At 46.9% G+C, this 20,012-nt stretch overlaps 1 protein-coding gene across 1 annotated transcript in view; it reads left to right on the forward strand.

Moving 5' to 3' along the window:
• The first annotated feature begins 2,115 nt into the window (after window positions 1-2,115).
• RCOR1 (REST corepressor 1) overlaps window positions 2,116-20,012 on the forward strand; it is a 108,048-nt gene continuing 90,151 nt past the window's right edge. Inside the window, exons 1-2 of the mRNA XM_090034065.1 lie at window positions 2,116-2,485; window positions 2,572-2,631. Coding sequence (XP_089890191.1) covers window positions 2,275-2,485; window positions 2,572-2,631 — 271 coding nt within the window. The 5' untranslated portion in view covers window positions 2,116-2,274. The remainder of the gene's footprint in view (window positions 2,486-2,571; window positions 2,632-20,012) is intronic.

Below are 20,012 nucleotides of genomic sequence, written 5' to 3' on the forward strand. Positions count from 1 at the left end.
AGGAAACCTTCCCTGTGACAGCATACACCTCAGGACAGTGGCCTTTGCATTGCAAAGCCAGGCTCCTACTGAAAGCTTACTCAGTGAGTAATCCCCTGGAACTGGTTTTGTAAGCCAAGTTCAGTTTCATAGAGAAGTCAGGTTAGAAGGACCTCCAGAGGTCATCTAGTCCAGTGCTTTTCAATTGATGTGTCACGGCATGCTGAGCTCCCTGGAGTGCCATGAGAATTTTGGAATAATAAAAAGAAAGTTCTCCATCCACCTAGTGCTAATGAATAAGCCGTGTCGATAAGATATTCACAGAAAACTCATGCATGTGTTGGCTGTGGGAGATGCACAGTTTGCAAGCCTCTGAAGAGCTGTGCTGCAGGACTTTGCCTTGGCAATGAGCTACAATGAGCTCATAAGTGCAGGGATGGGGGATGCCTTAACAGGTGTGCTGTGGAAAGTTTTTATTAATATGTGTCCCTTGGGCTGGAAAAGGTTGGGAAACACTCATCTAGTCCAACCCTCTGCCTGCTGCAGGATCAGCCCTTTCCCAGTGTTGCATACAATCCGTTGTCTAACTGTACCCAAGACAATTGTTAAACCTGACACAACACAGAGCTAACACCCTAACCTGCCACAGGTAAAGCAGGGGAACTGCAGCTGATGTCCTGCTTCTATAAAAGGTTAACATACCCTCAAGAGTTCCTGGACAGCAGGCCCTGCTACAGAGGAAGGCAAAAACCCCCAAGGTCCTGGCCAATCTGACCATGGGTCAAAATTCCTTCCTGACCCCAAACGTGATGATGGGGCCGACCCTGAGCACCCGGCCACGACCCTCTGACCAGGAACCCCGGCCTTGGTCCCGGCAGGGGCATTTGCACAGCCCAGAGCACTTTTTTGTGCAGGCAAAGGACAGAGGTCAAGAGAGCAGACCTTATGAGGAGAGGCTGAGAGCCATGGGACTCTTCAGTCTGGAGAAACAAAGGCTCAGGGAGGACTTGGTGGCAGCCTATAAGCATATAAAGGGCATGCACCAGGAACTGGGAGAACATCTGTTCACCAGGGCACCCCAAGGGAAGACAAGGTCTAATGGTCACAAACTGCTGGAAGACTGTTTTAGGCTGGACATAAGGAGAAACTTATTTACCATACGAGTCTCCGGAGTCTGGAATGAACTTCCGCTGCTCAAAAGTGGTGCAAGCACCTACTCTGGACACCTTTAAGAAATGCCTGGATACTTATCATGCTGGGGTGATCTGGCCCTAGCTGATTTCCTACCCCATGAGCTGGGGCTGGACCCAATGATCTTGCAAGGTCCCTACCAGCCCTAACGTCTATGAAATCCCATGCAGCCATGGGGCTTTGCCTGGGCTAAGCTGGCCACAGTGCACTCTAGGCATCAGTCAAGTCACTCTCAGGGTGTGAAGTAAGGGCCAGCTGAGGGCCCCCCCGACACACCAGCCCCCGTAAGATTTGAAAATCATGACCTGGGGGGGGGTCTCTAACTCGACTGCTCCTTCACTGAGGTGGATTTGTTAATCAAGGAACTGTTTTAATTTTTTGTGCAGCCCTCCTAGGAGTCACAGTGTCATTCAAACCCTGGGCACGCTCCCGCATGGCCCCTCACCCGGTGCCGCGTTCCCCTGCGCTGGTGCCGGACGCTAGCGCCCAGCGCACCCACCCCGGCCGAGGGGCACGCAGTGCCCGTCCTGGGCTGAGCCTCCACGTGACCAGCGCCGGCCACTCAGGCCCCGCCCCGCGGAGTTCCATTCTTTGTATGGAGATCCATTCAAACTGCTCGGCGCGTGCCGCGTAACCCTCCGCCTCGCGAAGTAGTACCCCCCACGCGGGGTCCCGCTCAGGGCCGCGGCCCACCGCGCCGCCGCTCCTCCACCTCCTCCAGCCCCGCAGCCGCGCCGGCGCAGGGACCTCGCCCTCCCCTGCAGCGCCCGGCCGCCCCGGCGCCCGGCTGTGGGCGGAGCCAGCGTGCGACTCCCTCGAGAGGCGGCCGCGGTGCCTCCACCTAACCTGACGGGCGGAAGCGCCGGGACCGGCGTGACTGACGGGGCGGGCGGGCCAATGGGCGGCTTCCGCGGCCCCCCCGCGGGCGGCGGCTGCCAATGGCGTGGCGGCGAGGGCGGGGCCGAGGCGGGCGGCCGCGGCGGCAGCGCCGGTTGCCCCGAGTCCCGGCGCAGAGGCGAGGGGGGGGCGCGAGCCACAAAGTTCGGTGCTCGCCTCTACGGGCTTCACTGCGGCCGCCGCACCCCGCGCCCCCGCCGCGCCCCGATGCCGGCCATGATCGAGAAGGGCGCCGAGGGCTCGGGCAAGCGGCGCGGCAGGAGTACCCCGGCCGGGGCCGCGGGCGGCGGGGGCGGCGGCGGCAAAAGTTTGGCGGCGGCGGCGGCGCCTAATGGCAACGGCAGCGGCAGCAACTCGTGGGAAGAGGGCAGTGCCAGCGGCAGCGGCAGCTCCGGCTCGTCCAGCGACGAGGAGCACGGTGCGCGGCGGGCCGGGGTGGGGGGGGTGCGGGCCGGGGGTGCGGGGCAGCGGCGCGGGGCTGACGCGCTCCCTTGTGTCCCGCAGCGGGAGGAGGCATGCGGGTCGGGCCGCAGTACCAAGCCGCCGTGCCGGACTTCGACCCCGGTGAGTGTCGCGGGCCCCGGGCGGGTGGGGGGTTGCGGTGCCCAGGGGGTGGGGGGGCAGGTGGCAACTTTGTGCCTCGGCGGCGGCGGCTGTGCCGGCCTGCTTCGGGCGGGGGAGCGCGGCGGGGTGGGAGGGCGGTGTGCCTCCAGATGTGGGTGTGTGTGTGGGGGGTGCCTCCAGGTGTGGGGGTGGAGTGGGGGGGCGGGCTGCGTGCTGCCTCCAGGTGTATGTGTGTGGGGCTGTGCCTCTAGGGGTGTGTGTGTGTGTGGGGGGAGGTTTGGGGGCTGTCTCCAAGGTGTGGGAAGGTCTCTTTCTCCCTTCCCTTCAACCCCTCAAGTAGAGCAGCAGGGCCCCCAGCCTGGATCCCTGCTCCAGATGCGGTTACCTTTTTGTCCTGGGGGGGAGGACCATCTCTGGGTCCCCACACGGCTTCCCCCTCCCTCTGCTGCTGGGAATCCAGCCTGAGCTTGGCCCCTGCTCCCCCCAGTCCCCAGCCCCTGCAACAGAGCAGGTCTCAGGGTAGGGACAAGGACCCTCCTCCCCCAGAATAGGGGTAGTGGCTTTCCAAAGGGCCCCTGGCAAGAGCAGGGAGGCTGCTTGGGCAAGGGGATGCCACCAGTAGCGGTTAGATGCTTCCTCCCCCCTCCCCGTTCCATTTGTGGGGTGGGTTATAGGGGCAGGGATGAGAGCCTGAATCATGTGCTTCTGTGTGATGCAGAGGAGGATTTTTTTATCATTTCTTCTTCACCAAGCCCCTCTACTTCTAAGCAAGACTGCACGTTTGGGCTCTGGTGCCTGCAGCTCTTTGTAAGCCTATTTAAAGTGGTCCGGGAGCACATCCTGAGCAGACAAAGAGATTCATGCTCCACCAAAAGGCATGTGCTTGCCTCAGCCTGGTTCCCTGGCAGTGTGTGGCCAGAAGGTTGGCCACGGACTTCCTCAGTTTGAAATGGAAGCAGTTTTTGTTATTGTTCCTTTTGTAACTGTAGGGTGAAGCTAGTAGAAATCCTCTGCTGTTTGGAGGTTGCAGCACTTGGAGTTGGTTCTCGTGTATCCCAAACTTAATTGAATCCTTTTCACCTCTTGGCTTGAAAATGCAGGATTTGGACAACTTACAGTATCTCCTTGGGTTCCTTTTGAGAGAGCGACTACTGTTAATTGACTTATTGGATCTCCTGCTGTCTAAATTCAGGAAATGCACATAGAGGTACTTTAGACCGTACAGCATTCTGGGTGCTGTTCTCTTGGGGGGGAATATCTTATTCTTACCACTCTGGCAAATCAGCACATGAATTGCTATGTCAATCTACTGGCCAAGCTCCTCTTTCACATTGGCATTTCATATATTTATTTGATGACTTTATTTTTTTGCCTGTCTCTCTCTTCCTGTTGTCTCTTTTCATCCCGGGCAGTTATTTCTCATTCATTCTTCTCAGTACAGCTAGGGGACAAGATCTCTCTGCACAGGGCACTTACTTTGCAGGTGATCGGTAGGGCCCCTTTTTAGGCAGCAACTGACCCTGTTTATCATTTTGGCTTTGAGCCAGATACTGCACAATTACTTCCACTTTTTTCATTGCACTTTTACTAATCGGTTCATTTGCTTGACTCAGTTTTCGTACACAATTCTTTTTCCTTTTTTTTTTTTGTGTGGCTTTTTTGCCATGGTCCTGACTGAATTGGATACTACTTTGATTGTATGCATCTTTGTTCCAGTTTTTACATAAGCTGTTGATACACAAAGGCTATTGCATTCTTTACTGCTTAGTAGTGAAGTGTAGTAGGGTGGTGGCAGGAAGGTGGGACAGGACTGGAAAAATACATTTAACTTAAAAAAGCCAGATCCTGTGAACTTTCTACAACTTAAGGGGAAGCTCTGATGAGTAAACAAAATATTACTAAGCCCTTAGCACTGGATCCAAAGTCAATAGGGGGACCATCCACTAAACTTTATAGGCTTTGAATAGGGCTTCATTGTTTAATTCTCTAGATTTAATTAAAAGTTTGGGTGTGAACTGTTATCTGTCTGCTTTCTATAATGTGAAAGATTTGAAAATAAATTGCTAGATTTATCAAACTGCCTAATTGTATTAGTTATACATGGTACACAGAATTGTATCCTTGCAATTCAGAATGTTGCTGTTAGTGTATGGTTTCTGGTTTGGGCTTATTTTGTGCAAGTAATAGTTAACATTCCTAAGTGAGTACAGTTGAATCCTAGTGTATGAGGCCATTCAAACTTGACCTTCTACAAAAATTAAATGTTAACTTGATCACAAACAGTCAATATCCTAGTCCTAAACTCGGTTAATGTAGTCTGCTGGAGCATTCTAATTGCAGCGGTCCAGCAGTGCTGCAGCATCTCGTGTATGCAGCACCTCCCATTTCAAAATGGTGGGAGGGGCACTATAACTAAAGCTCGTAAAATGAGCTTTAGTTACAGCATCCCTGCTGGCGTTTTGAAATGTGGGACACTGAATATGCAAGATGCTGCAGGCATTTTAATTAGAGCGGTTCCCAAGAGCCACTCTAACTCCCTGCCCCAACTCACTGGAGCACGTATCCAGGTACCATCAGTGTTCAGTATCTGCTTTCCCTGGGTGCATTAGTGTAGATTGTATTGCAGTAGTATAAACTGTCCATGCTAGGGGTCTGCATCACCATATCTATACCTGTGGCTGAAAACCAGTATAGATCATGTCTTGCATTATGGCAGGACATGCTATAACTTTAATGCTGAGTTGCAGCTAACTTTTTTTTCACTTGGGTCTATTTGGTGTGTGAAGCAGAAAAGGTTGTTCTGTTAGTCTGGTACTTGTCATGTATATGTCTACGGAGATGGGGAGGGTGGGGGGAATAAAATGGAACTAAAAGCTAGCTGTAGCTAATAATAAGCAACTAGAAAGGCTTTCCAGAACCACTTTTTTTACCAGACTGGAACTGAAGATGCTGTTTTGGATTTCATAATTAAATTACCTAGACCAGAGTAAAGACACGGTGTGTATCATACAACATAAAATCAAGGAGAAGCTATCTGTAATTGTTTGGATTGACAAAGGTACTAAATGTATCTAGAGGATCCCTGATGTTGTTTTTCAGGCACTACTTCACAGTCAGGGCGGCTAGGATCTGGAACCAGCTTCCAAGGGAAGTGGTGCTGGCTCCTACCTTGGGGGTCTTTAAGAGGAGGCTTGATTAATTACCTAGCTGGAGTCATATAAGCCCAGTATTCTCTCCTGCCCAGAGCAGGGGTCAGACTTGAAGATCTACTTAGGTCCTTTCTGACCCTACATCTATGAATTGGCTGATATGGTTAATAGCTGCTGGATGGAACCTTTCTGGTACAGTGTTAAGGAAGAGGATTAGCTTTATTTTTCTAAACCTTCTCACTGGGCCAAAAATAACTAGCTTTTTATTCTGCATGTCAATTACTTTCTGGACACATCTTTGAAACTCTGTAGCATCCAACATAAGAGGTGGCCTAGGACATAGGACTGAAAATATTTATGCATACAAGCCAGTCTGGACTTGCAGATATGGAGGTTGCAAATGCCAGTAAAAATGGCAGTCTGCTTGACAGCTTGAGTAGGCACTTTGCCCTCTGTTACTGCTGGTACCTCCACACTGATGTTGCCATCCTTTGGTTGGGTAAGTGTCAGGTACTGTAACTTTCTTTGGTAAACCAGATCTCAGTTGTAGGATATGTAGTACATACTTTTATTGTCTTGAATAATAAAAAAAGTACTTTTGTTAGCATATTGTGAATTACCTATCTGTTGTCAGTATCTTGCTCTTTGCCCTTGAACTAACAAATAGAGGGTAAAAAGATGTTGGTGCCCTGGCTTTGTTTCCTATAACAAATGTAAAGAGTTCAAACATTGGACTGCTAGCTGAAAGTTCTACAAAAAGCAAATGACGCTTGGTATCAGTAGGTTAGCATGTTTTGCAGACAGTTTTAAAAAGAGACCTAAATTATGCTTGTAATGCATGATGAGTCAAGTGGTGTGTGTGTATCATTTGTAGTGGACAAACTTAATGAAAGGGTGTGTTACATGGAACTGAATCTTTATGTGAAGAGGAACTAACAAAAGAACATATGTTCCCTGATTCTGATAACTTTCTGCTTACTGATCTACTCTTCACTTTGGTAAACTTTTAATGGAGGAGGGAAAAAATTACTGGTCTTAAACTCAACAGAGCTAATGAGTTTTTTAAAAGTACAATTTAGACTACATTAGTTTTGAAAAGTATTGTGTAACTTGGAGAACAACCTAGCCTGAGCCTACAAATATAGACATTAGAAATACAAAAAAAAAAAGAGTATTTATTGCATCTTGCTCTCCTGTGCAACTTTTCCCTGGATACCCTTCTGTCCATTTAGGACAGTGTGAGCCATGTTTAGTTGTACTTATGACTATTGATGTTCTTTAGAAGAAATCCTTCATCTTCTGTTCCAACAGAAATAAGCTAGTAAAGATCTGGTTAATCTAGAATGGTGCCCTGATTTGATAAGATTCATGGCTGTTCAAGAGGAAGGTACCATCTGTGGGTTGCTTATGGTAGAGCTGACCTTTATTAGTGTCTCACTTAATAGCCTGCAAAAATAAGTGAAATGAAGCTAGGGAGGTATTATTCCCAGGGGAAGGAATGCTACTGCTGTACTCATGCCTGTGGATTCAGGGACACGAGAAGTTGGCAAGAACTGCTCACAGTCAAAACCTGTGTACCTGGGAACACTTGTGACTGGAATTGTCTTCCAGTTACTGCCAGCGTCCTGCCTTGCATGGCCAAGTCCTTGCCAGTTTCAAAACTTTGAAGCCAGTGGAGTCAGTGTGGTGCTGCTTGAGGAGGCTTGGCCTGCGCAGCCTCTGATCTGAAATGCCTGATAACAAGATAGTAGTTATGCAGGTCTCTTGTCCAGATACTGTGGAGCTAGGGCTGGGCAGGGAGAAAGCAGAGATGCTTGAGCATACATCCATAGCAGTGTTTCTGCAGTGGTTACCAGGCAGATATTGCCCCTCTATCTGGGACAAGAGGGAACAGATGCTAGATCAGTGGTTTTCAACCTGTGGTCCACAGACCCCTGGGGTCAGGATCTGTGAAAGATGACTGTGATCAGTCAAAAGTGTGAATCGTCACATTCAAAAGGGTCTGCACCTTCTTTCAAAACTTTCAAAGACCATTTACTGTGTTTCTTTCAGTGTAGTTTAACTAGCTGAAGGAAGCAAGGGCATCTTGGATACTGTTAGTTTCATTGTGCAGTGCATCTTCAGGCTGGCCCAGCAGCCCTTGAAATGGGACCTGTTTCTCTGCTTACATACTATATTTGCTCCAGTGCAACACATGGTATCGTTTTCCCTCTCCCTCCCCCCGCTGCCCCACTGAAGGGCAGGGGAGGACTCTCACTAGATTCAAGTACAAGTCAGAGAGGGGGGCAGGTGGCTGTTGTTGCTCTGGCACTAGGTTGGGGCCATGGCCTCTTCCCCATCCCCCCACCTTGCTGCTTGCTGTAAGCCACAGCTTCCGCTTCATTCTCACCTGTGGCAGGGAGCACATGGAAGCTCTGGCGCTTGACAGTGACACAGCGGTCAGTGGCAGCAGCTCCAGGAGAGAGATGCCATAGCCAGCCACTGACCATGCAGGCAGCAACAATACAGGTGCTGTGGAGCAGAGCAGAGAGGAGGCTGAAGGTGGGGCAAGTGGTAGGGAGGCAGGAGGCAAAGGGGCCACTTGCTCTTCTCTCCACAGCATGCCTCCCTGCTGCTGCTTTCTTCTCTGGAGCAGCAAGGAAGACATCCCTCTGATGATTAGTACATGGAAAATTTTTATAAACTTATAAAAACTTTCCATACATAGAATTTAATTATTGAGGGTTTATTTTAAATTCGGAGTTGCCTTGCATTCATGTACTCCAGATCTTTTTTGCTTAGATGGCTTGGGTCACAGTTGTGTCTTGACACAATGTCAAGTTTCCAGGTCCCTTCATGAAAGCCAGCTGGCAGCTTCCCAGCTGGTTTGTCTTGCTGTCCGTCTCTTTGGTTTGGTATGGATGAGGATTGGTCATCAGCATCTATTTTGACAGGAAAAACTTGATTTTTTTTTTAAATTAACTTTAAAGAAGTGAAACCACACACTGAAAAACCCCAGTTACCTTCTCTTCCCTCTGCACCCCCTCTTAACTCTTGCATTGTTTCAATTTGGAAATATTGCATTGCCTCATGGGAGTTGTAGTTTGATTACCTCATGTACTGCAACCAAGGTACATGGCTGTGCATGAGGTAGAGTAAGCACCCTTCCTTCAAGAGGGGAGACTGCTGTATCGTAGTGTTGAAAACAAAACTTGACCAGAGAGCCCAACCTCTAGAGTAGTAGTTCTCAACCTTTTTGCACCAGGACCCATTTGTAAACATCAATGGCCAGTCCTGACTCAGTGCACGGCTGGAACTCTGCCAGTCTGCAAGGGAAAAGTCACAGTTTCCCATGTTTTCATCCTCTAAAGGAGAATCCATTTTCAAAATTTTCCCTTGGAGGGGAGAAGAGTTGCTCTTCGATGCAGTTCAGCCCCTTGTCTGCTCTTTCTGAATTGTTCCCTCCGGCCATAGTGTAAATGACCTCTGATATGGTTCATTGGTGTCCTATGACCCCTTGGTGCCACCTGTGCTGCCAAAGCAGCTGTAAGGTCTCTTGTTGCAAGCCCTACCCTGTTGGAGCAGGAATATGTTGTGGGTGGGAGAGGCTGTGGCTGAGGTTTTCCTTCCATGTTTCCTTGTTGCCTCAACCTGTTAGTTTGTACCCAGCTGCCTGCAACTCTTAAAATAGTTCTTGAGGTTGAATTAGTCTCCAGCAGCTCTGAACAGGGGGCGAGGGGGTGGACCACAAGCTGCCTCCCCTAAGTTCCTGTGCTGGGCTCTGACCAACATACAGATGAACCTTTACTTGTTTGCTCTGCCTCTCTACCAGCTGTCAGGCTACACTAGTAGAAGGGGTGGGCAGGTGTCTAGCTCTATGTAGAAGTGAGCTGGGTGTATTAATATTTTGACTAAAGATATTAGTTAAAAAAAATACTGGGACTGTAAAGGAGAATGGGAAAATCAGACTGTTGGGGTACCTGCCAGGAACAGTTTATGATACTAGGCATCTGAACATGGGGTTAACCCCCAACTACAGTGCAGCTGTTATTCTGGAGACCCAGCCCTCCTAGCCCTGGGCTGCTGGCCTATATCAGTGGTGGCCAACATTTTTGGCAGGCGTGTCACACCATTAGCCCTTCACCCTTCCAGCTACCATTCCTCTGCTTGATCTGCTGGTCTGCTTTCTGCTCTGAACCTGGTCTGACTGCTTTCTGCTTCCTGCCCTATCTGCCAGTGTGCTGCCTTGCCCCTTCCCTGATCTGGTGCATGCCACAGGGTGTCCATGTCAAACCCAGAGATGGCCCTAGCATGGTGTGGGGCCTGGGGGAAATCAGCCTGTGTGGGGCCTGGATGCAAAGATGCTAGCGGTGGAAGGGAGGGAGGGTGGTGAGCAACCAGATGTGAAGCTGCTGGTGGTGGTACAGAATCATCGACACTGTTCGCCTGGCTCTGCCCCAAAGCATGGTTCCCAGGGTGGTTGCTCTGATTTTTCCTCCCCCGCGCCCCCCGAACTGCCCTGCTCAAACCTGAATGCTATGGTAAACGTGTCTCAGTACATCCAGAGCCTATGGCTGCTGCTCCTGCCTGGCACCTGTAATGTTTGTTTACAGAGGTAGAAGCTGTCACTGCCTCTTGTGTGTTAATGGCTGGCCTGGAAATAATGCTAGGTAGAATAAAGCATTCGCTTTTCTTAGCTGGCTTCTGTTGCTTTATGAATTGTGCTTAAAACTACAGTTTTCAGCCCTAGTTAGTTTTGTGAGTTGGCCAAGTAAAGGATTAGAGCTTCTAGAGATTAGTCATTATAATTAGCTCAGGAATCTTACTTCTGTGATCAAGGTGCACTGTATAATGCAGCTTATGGTGGGTTCTTGCCCTGTCACATACTTCTGGTGCATTATAACTGAACATACTTTTTAAAATGCTTATTTTTTTTCAACTGTGCAGTATGGCTTCAATATTCCTGTTGTTTTGTGAATATATGCTAGGCAGGTACACCTGGAGCAGCTGGTTTCCCAGAAAGTTGTGGTTTAACTTTTATATTTATTTAATTTTTTTATTGGATAGTAATGTTACTAGTGATAGAGTGGCTTAAGTTTTGCACAGTGAGCCACAGGCATAAAATAAGAACAATTCTAAGCATAGTTGGCCTGTAGTTTAAAGAGTTAGTGAAGCTTTTAGTAGATCTGGAGACAAAAGTTAGAAAGTTAACTCTCTCTGAAAGCAGAAAAAAATGTGACTACTTCCTAGCAAAACAGGTACCAGTTTCCACACTGAATTCTCTTGTAACTTGAGGATTTGAGCTTTTGTGTTACAGACAAGAGTTCCATTCCCTTAAATACATTTATAACTTTTCTTCAAATGCAAATTTGTAATATGTACAATATAAAGTTTATTTTTAAACTAAGATTTTTCTTAATCTGTCTTGCAGCTTGGGGTGCCTTGAAAGCTTAGTTTCTTATGTTAGATTTTTTTTTAAATGGGGTAAACTTCTACTCTTTTAAGCTCTTGCTCTTTCCAGAATGTGCTATAGCAAAGCCCAGTAAAGTCAGCAAAAATTTTCCAATGTGTCCTCTGCTACTGTACTGTGGGGCCTCTTGAGCACATAATTTCAGTTATGTTGAAACACGACAAATCTTGATGCGACTAATTTTGCAGGAGGTTGAAACCACCAAACTTGCTTCACTTCTTGTCTTAGGACCTCAGACAAAGTGAGTACTCTTTAACCCTCTCTGCCAGATATCTCTACGTAATTCAGAGAGCTGCATAGCAGCTGAACTCTCTGAACTTCATAAAAGGAAGTATTAAATGTCCCTGACAGCGTGAAGGGGAAGGAGGGCTGAACATGTATGATAATATCTGTTCACAAAACTCCTCTTCGGAGGAAGTTTGTAGTCCTGTGTTTATCCATATTACTCCATCATGAAGCTCCTGATGGGCAGTGATCATCTTCCATGGGAGGAACAGCAGAAGGGTCCTGTATATGCTGTTTTCAGTGGGGAGGGGACATGGGGCATTAACAGCATGGGATGTGAACAAGCCCCAGGGTATGAGTTAAGTGCCCTTTCCAGATGGAGGAATTGGAGTGGGCTGGAGAAGAGAATTGGTAAGCTCTATTCCTAGGGGCTGCAAGTTGTGACCTCGCACTGTTCAACAGTGACACTACTTGGGAGAGATCTGCTTGTTGACTTTCACGGTGTACCTTTCAAATTAGAGCACATCTGTGGCAACTTTGCAGTTATGCTGCCTGTTAACTGTAATGTGTCCATCATGGCACAGCAGTATGTGCGAATAGATCTGGGCATGTTTGTCTGGTCAGGCTTGGCCTTTAAAATGTGGATCAAGTGCTGGGCATTAAAAGTAGTTGTTGTTTTGTGTTTGACCTTATGCCACTGTTGTCCTTAATTTTGCACCTTTTTGGTCTGAAAATACAAGCTAATGAACATGTAACTGGAGGAACATTGCTTATAGGAGCCAAGCTACATACAGTGTTTATATAAAAGTGACTGTCTGGCTTCCTCTTGTTAGAAGTAATTAGTAATGACAAACCATAAAACGTGTTCTAGACTTCCTGCTTTTATGGAGGCACTACAGACTGTTAAGGCTAAGGTAGATGCTGCTAGAAGGAAATTAGTCTCTCATCTTGAGGAACTGGGTTGGAAATATTTGGATTGCGTGGTGGCTTTCCTTCCGGCATATTGAAGACAGCCATGCTCTGATGTCATGACCAGTCTTTGCAACTGGGCAGGCTTGGTGTCGGGCTGCGACTCCTAGCTTGTGCTGTGCCTAGGGCCCTCACCAGGCTGCATTTTGCTTTTGCTTTGTGTGGGAAGTTGAAGGGTTTGTCATGTGTATGATTGGATAGAGCAGGGTAGGAATCATTTGTTTATAGAGGGCTTTGGTCTACACAACAGTGTGTCTGGTGTCCTGACTGTATAATGGCATGTTAGGCATGACGTGTAATATAGCGACGGTGTCTGTCATGGTGTGATGTTATGAATGTAATGACATGGTGGTCTTGGTTTGATGGAAATTTGTTTGTTTTTGCTTTGTATATTGGACCTGGTCCCCGGAGGGGCCAACTTTTTGTGCCCTGAACCCCTGAATAAAGTAGTTTAAAAGTCAAAAGTCCATCCTACCTTCCTTCCACACTTTGCTTAGGATTTGTATTGAAATCCTCTTTACTTCCCCTGGCCCCCTTATCCATTTGGGCCCAATCCAATCCCTTTGTTTTCATTGCTTCTTAAAAGGAATTGAGGGCACTCAGGATCAGACCCTTCATTACAATTTTTAACTGAAAATGAGTGGAACGTTCAATCTGTCAGAGCCTGCTGTTGCCAACGAACTTTTGGCAAGTGGCCTTTTGCTCAGTCTTTTGTTTAGGCTGGTATTGGCCGTGTCGGGAGCTAGCGGTGTGCGGATTGTGTGGCTCTGTTTTTTTGACAGGCTACACATCTGTAATTTGATGAACCCTCCTCTTTAACCACTTTGAATGTTTTAGAGAAACCCGTATGCAAGATTGCTTCTTTAAAGACAAACCCCTGGGTGTGTAGCAGGTGGCTGTTCTGGGTATTTTGGAGGATGGAGAGATGGGCTGTAATGGAAAGTGTGCCAGGCAACATTCAGACCTTCTTGGCATTGTTTTCTGTCTCAGAATCTTAAATATGTCCCTCATGGGACCCTTTCTCTGATTTGTGCAGCTGCCACTGCACTGTTCATGACAGTAGCCATGGGAACACAAATAGGATGATATGAGTTTATAACTTCAACTTGTTGCTAGGCAGGCTGAGCTCAGTGTGGGTATTAAGTAGTCCTCACAACAAAAAGCGTGCTCTTATTCTACCTTTTGCGTGTGGGAAGGGGGCACTATGTTCTCCACATAGTCTGGATTTTCTTTGTCTGAGATGGAAAATCAGAGGACAAACGCAAAAGTGTGGTTGGGCCCCAGCATGTGTCATGGCTTCTTGCTGAAGGAGTGGGAAGGGATGAGCAGAAAGGATGGCTCTGACTCCACTCTGTGAGAGCACAGGCTCAACTTTTTCTGTTGTAAATTTTGAGTGGTGCACAGTAAGATTATGCATCACTTTCAGATGTGAAACTGTCACGCAGTATAAATGGCACTGCTCATATAGCCAAAATTGCAATCGGCATTAAAATAGATGCCACTAAAAACAGACAAAAGTCTAAACAAGGATCACCAGCTCAATATCAAAAGAAATAATTCTGAAACTCTATTACTGTGGAAAATTTAAAATGATGAGTCAGGCAAGGTAAGTAAGCATGTTGCCTTTAAAGCTCCAAATGTGTCTGTTCTGCATGACAGATCCAACTCAGATGCTTCTAAGTGTGGGTCTCTTATTACTGAGTTGCCACATTCTAAGTTTAGGATTCAGAATTCTTTGCACAAGAGGTGATGGCAATTGGTTAACTTTAGTACGGGAACTTGCTCCCTGCTCCATCTCGGGTCTGACAGAAGCTATTGTGATGACTGTCTGGCAAATGAGAGGATCCTGAGAGGGACAGCCAGTCCCCAGCTTAAGTGGTAGTGGCAAGTGCCTGGTGTCTCAAGAAATATTAGGGTCTGATCCTCTGTTTCTCTCTTTTTGTAGCTGTTTATTTTCCTGTGTTACAGCAGTAATCAGTTATGCTCTGGCCATGTGCTGGGGGTGTATATATCTATTTTTTTTAAATAAATGCTTGCAATGCAACAGCCATTGCTTCTATTCTGATAAGTTCCTTCTGAGAGCCATCCTTAACTGCCACCTGTTCTTCCCTTTCTTAGCAAAATCTAGACTGCTAATTTTCACCTCCCACAGCAACCTCTTTGAAGACCTCTGTTCTAGCTTCTACCTCTTTCCTCCTGCTACTGTTATCCTTATTTGCACATTGCCTGTAACTCAAGTGCTGTCAGGAAACCCATTGCTTGCCCTGCCCCAAGCATTTTTGTAATCAGCTCTTCTAGCACATGATTGTGCTTTCAGCATGTCCTGACTGTGCTTCCAATGGCTGTGGGTAATGCTTTTCCATTTTCATTATTGTCCATTATAAATCTTCTGGGTGCTCTGTGAGCTTGTTCTCCTTAACCCAGTCCTGTTCTTTGTGGTCTCTAGTTTATTTCCGAACCTTCTAAGCATCTCTCCTTGCATCTGTTGCTTCCTGTCTTGTGCCACCTTCCCTCCTTCTCCTTCCCTTCCAGGGAACATCAGCATTCTACCTCATTTATTATATGGCTGTTCTTAAAATCCCTCCCATGACCCCTTTCTTCAAGTGTGACTTGGCCCCTTGATGTGCCAAAATAACATCCCATTGCCTGCTCTCTCTCTCCATTGCAAGTAGAACCTCCCAAAGAATGAAGTGAGGTCCTTAAGAACTTGTCTGCACCCTCTCTCTCCCCATTCCTTAAGGGATCTGGGTACCTCTGAAGTGTTTTAACAGAAGACATGTAATATGGGGGAAGCCAGAGTTGCAAGATGAATGGTGAGATCGGGGGCTGTCATTCACTGTGTAGGTCCTGCTCTTATTCAACTCACACTAGCTAGAACGTATTTTCCATCCACATGGTCAGTAGCTTCACTCTCCCAGTGGACCACAGCTGTCAGGGTGCCACGACACTGGGAGAGGTGAACCCTTCAGAGTACTCTGAGCTCCGGGGCAAACCCTGAGCGGACACTATCCAGCATTCATAGTTTCAGACTCATTAACTACAGTAGTTAGGACTTTATCTGCTCAGTTGGGTGCTGTCCTGAGTAGCTGAGGAGAGGGAGGAAGGGGACTTGCCACGTTAGCTTGGAAATCTGAATGGATCCTGAGGCTGCAGGTTCTCTTAAAACACAGAGCAGGCGGCTGTAAGAGATGAGGATGTTGAAGGGCAGGCAAGCTCCCCTGAAGGACTTCCTTCTTTTCTTTACACCACTGTCTTGGTTGGGTTCAGGATTTTTCAGGTGATGACTTTTGCTGGACGTTGAGACATCTGGGACATTTATGTTTGATTTTTCAGCTCGGCTTGGCTCTCCCATTGCCTTTATGTAGATCTTGAATAATGTGGAGGAGAGACCCTGCAAGTGAGGGCTTCGGAGACTCATGAACAGTTGTTCAGAACAAGTCTGAGGATTTTTGAGTGGTTCAGCAAAAAAATTAACTCAGTTCCTTCACCACACACTTGTTCTGTGAGACAAAGCCAGGGACCCCATCAAGTTGTACTCCTGACTGGATTTTGGTGAGCAGAAATCAAACTCCCTCCCTTAGTTACTCTTCCAAGCTGCAGTCTGTTCTCATTCCAGCTCTGTGTGTGGCTGTTTCCTGCTAAACAACTAACAGATTTGGTGAGCTGCTCACAAGTCATCTTTAAGGTGCAGCAAGCTCCATCCAGCGGTCCATCAAATGTTCTTTAAGTCAGCAAGCATGTCCCGTTACTGCTGCAGTGTCAGGTGAAAAATGGCTTGTCAAATCCCACTGGCACAGAAGCAGCTAAGGCTGTAACTTGAAAGTGCTGCTGTAGAAACTGTTGATGGCCACCGTGGTCAGGAGGTGCTGCAACACTTGGCTTCTCATCTATGAGCCTAGGTAGTGGGTGGAACTCATTCCACGGTGCAGCCTGACTCAGAAAAGGATAGTGTAATGCTGGCATGAGAAGGTGGATATACATATTTTTACAACACCATTTTAGTGTGCAGGCCAGTGGTCACATTGCACAATTTAACATGTTTTCATTTGTCACCAGTCCCTGGTCTAAGTATTCAGTGAAAACTTCCGCAGCCCAATGGAAGAAGAGCTTTAGAGGCAATAAACACCTGGCTGCCAGGACCAGGGGCAGGCTGGAGGCCTCAAGGGTCTGAAGCTTCTTGCCAAGCCTTGTCTCTGTCCTTGTGTATGTGGGTTCCCAAGACCAGATAGCAGCCTGCTTCTGCCATGAGATGTCTCCAACTAAAACATATGGAATGCTGCCCTATCTGATTGTTTTGCACTGAGCTGCTTTTGTGGGAAGGCTTGCTGCATTGTGCAGAGCAGTGTCTCTGGAACAGCACTGCATTTTCTTGGCACAGTGGCGGGGCTAGAAAGCAGTCTGAGGTAACATTACTTGTGAAACTGCTCCTGTGGCTGTTGGAGGGTTTGGTCCAGGCTCCTGTACAAGAACCAAGATGGAGAAGCCTTCCTAATGTCTACTGGTAGGCTATAGATGGAAACCATGACAAAGTTTTAGAGCCACAACATTTGCTGTAGTTGTGTGCCTAGGAATTGCTTAGCTGGATGGAAGCTGGAAGTGTTTGTGTACAAGAATGAAAACAGTTAGTTCTGTTTAATTTTCCCTGATGCATTTAAAGATGGCTGGCTGTGCTTTATTTTAGAAGTGCATGTTGCCAGGGTTTGATTGAAAAAGAACCTCTCTGTTCTGCTTCTGAGCCACAGTGGAAACACCTGTGCTGCAACACACTGCAGTTTAAAGGGAGAAAACAGCTGGGCCCAGTGCCCTGGGTAGTATTGTCTGCCCTGGTGGAACTCTTTGCTACTCTAGTTCGTTTTTTGCCTTGGTACTGGCTGCTGTAAGAGGTGGTTGCTGCTGTGCAGCTCTTCTGCCAGCAAAGGTAAGGAGATTTGGTTTGAGTCTGTTTTGCTGCTGTCACAGGGTTTTGAATATCAGCAGTAGTTATAAAACAACAAGAACGCCACGCCCTCCCCCCCCCCTTCCCTCCCAACCAAAGTGGTCAGTTTTAGCTCCATTTCATCTTTGTAAAACTTACAACAGAGGCCCTGGCCCTGGCCCTGCGTTGAGACTGAGGACAGCACTAAATTAATCCTCTCTTTCCCATGTGGCATGCCATCTTTGCAAGTGTATGAGGGCTGCCAGCTAAAGCTGGACAAAATGTTCCAAATATTGTTTCCTGTGATGGAAAAAGATGACTTTTTTTTTTTCCGCCAAAAGTTCTGTTTCCCTCTCCGTTTGTCTGTAATTGTCTTTTGAAATAAAAGCTTCCCTTAGCCAGATTTTGAAGATGCATTTTCCTACCTAAAACTTGCCTGAAGAGTCTCATAAAATTGTATCTTGGTAAATTGTTGTGGCATGTTACAGAGGGAGGATCTAGAGTTTTCCCAAATGCATAATATTTGGAAGCAGAAGTCCCTCTGAAGTTCTGGTGGATGCTTTGGGGGAAATTCTTCCCTTGGAGTCTAATACATACAAGGTGTGCGGTGTAGTTCATTTGGCCTGTACGACAGTCCCTTTCAGGTTAACACACCCTTATGAAAGGGTGCAGGTGTGAGATTTTGAAATTTGTGGTTGCTAAAATTGTGTGTGGCTCAATGTGAGCTTAGTAAAAATTTCCAGGTTTCTTAAAATAAGCAGATGTTTTCTTAGTAAGCATCCATCCACCATTTGATTAACTCAGTGCTTTTTGTACTACAGGGCCAGGCTCTGAGATGAATCATTGTGAACTCTTCTGGCAGGTGGTGTCTTAGTTATTAGTACAGTGCTTAGCACAGTGGTGTGTGGAGTGTCTAATCGAGGCCTGTATATACTATGGGGGAGGAGGGGAAGGGAAGTGCCAATGCTTATCAAAATGCAAACACCGAAATAGATTATTTTAAAGCTTTTCTGTTCAGGTAGCTTTCCACTCAGTATTGACTGCTGCCTAAAGCTAAGTATCAGAATCCCATTTTTAGCTAACCTGTGCAGGCACTGGAGCAATGTGATCATTGGATGATTGATATATATTTTTTTTAAGTGGCTTTGAAATAAAATGTTAACTTGCAAGACCATCTTGTTTTACAAGAAAGCATGGAGTAAATGGAAGGATTGATTCCAGTTTTAGCTATTCAGTTACTTTTATTGTTACTCAACTTTGTATTATTGAAAAATCTGTACAAATCTGAAAGAGCATAATTATTTTTTCTAATGAGTCCTAGATCCCAACTCAGCTTGAATCCAGACTGCTCTGAGGTTAAGTGGAAACCAACCTCTCTGTACCTTTGTCAAATGGAGAAACAGGCATAACAGCAAGAGTGCTATTTTTTTTTTTCCTGCTTTACGAAATTTTTGGTAAGGCTCTGTAGGCCAGAAAGAAAAGGCACTGCAAGGAGAAAGAAGAAGTCAGTGATAGTGCAGAAATAATGACACTTAAGTGAGTTTTGTAGGAGAGGAAATGGGAATCTTATGAGCAAAACCAAAGAGCAAAAAGGGTCTGCAGCTGAAAAATGCAATTTTAAAATCTCGTCTATATCTCCTGCCTATCACATTTTGCCCTTCTTTCTTTCTTTTTGCTTTGCCATTTGTATTTGTCTGGTCCTAGCTACTTTAAAAGGTGACATGCTTTTCACTCGACTGAAATGGTAATAAAAATCCATCTGGGATTGGCTATAAAAATCCAAGTAGGGCCTTTAAATGAATTCCTGATGTGAATTTACCTGGCTTAGCATTATGAATGTTTCAGAAGTGAATCTACTGTCTTGACACTGTTCTAAAGGGGAGGGGAAGAAATTGTATTGGTAATCTAGTTTGCCACTACTAACCTGGACAGCTAGTAGTAGGAGCTAAGATCCTTTCAGAGTGTTCTGTAAAACAAACCCCCTACTTCCTTTGGTTTTTTCATAGTGTCCTCCGTGCTTTGAAAGACATTGAGTTTGTTGGTCTCAGAGGTCCCCTGGGCTAGATTGGAGTCTTCATTGCAAAGTAATGGTGCCTGATGATGAGACCTCAGAAGAGTGTTCTTTCCTAACAAATTACTCTACCCTCCTTTCACAGGTGCTTTGGATCAAAGCTGCAAATGGGTGGTGGGTGTGGTACTGTTTTGTTAGTACTCTTGCACTGAAAAACCCTTGTCTTGCCCAAGTTGCAGCCTTTCTGTCACAACTGCCCCATCTGTTCCACTTGACTAATCTTGAAGCCATTTTGCCTTGAAGAGTTGCTGGGGTGGTTAAACACAAGGTGGAAGTGATTGGGCACAAGAACCATTATGAAAGTGTTAAGGGCAGGGTTGGGCAATTATTTTGGCTGGAAGGCGAATAATGTAATGTCGAGGGCCATGTCCATCTGTCTCATTCTCTCTTGCTGTTGTGGCATGCACATTGTGTCTGTCTGTTCTCCCACCTGCCCCACCGCCACTCCCTGCCTTTCCCTCCCCTCCCTCCCTCTCTCCCTCCAGAACTTGGCTAAAGCTGTAGTTCACCAGGAGCCCCAACACTCAGCTGTGGACCCAGGCAGGAGCTTCTGCTGTACTGGGTGGTCAGTGGTGTTTTGGAGTGAATGGCGGGGAGGGGGGA

The sequence above is a fragment of the Crocodylus siamensis genome, chromosome 2, assembly GCF_052110815.1.
Source record: "Crocodylus siamensis isolate JL-2025a chromosome 2, ASM5211081v1, whole genome shotgun sequence".
Taxonomy (NCBI): Eukaryota; Metazoa; Chordata; order Crocodylia; family Crocodylidae; genus Crocodylus; species Crocodylus siamensis.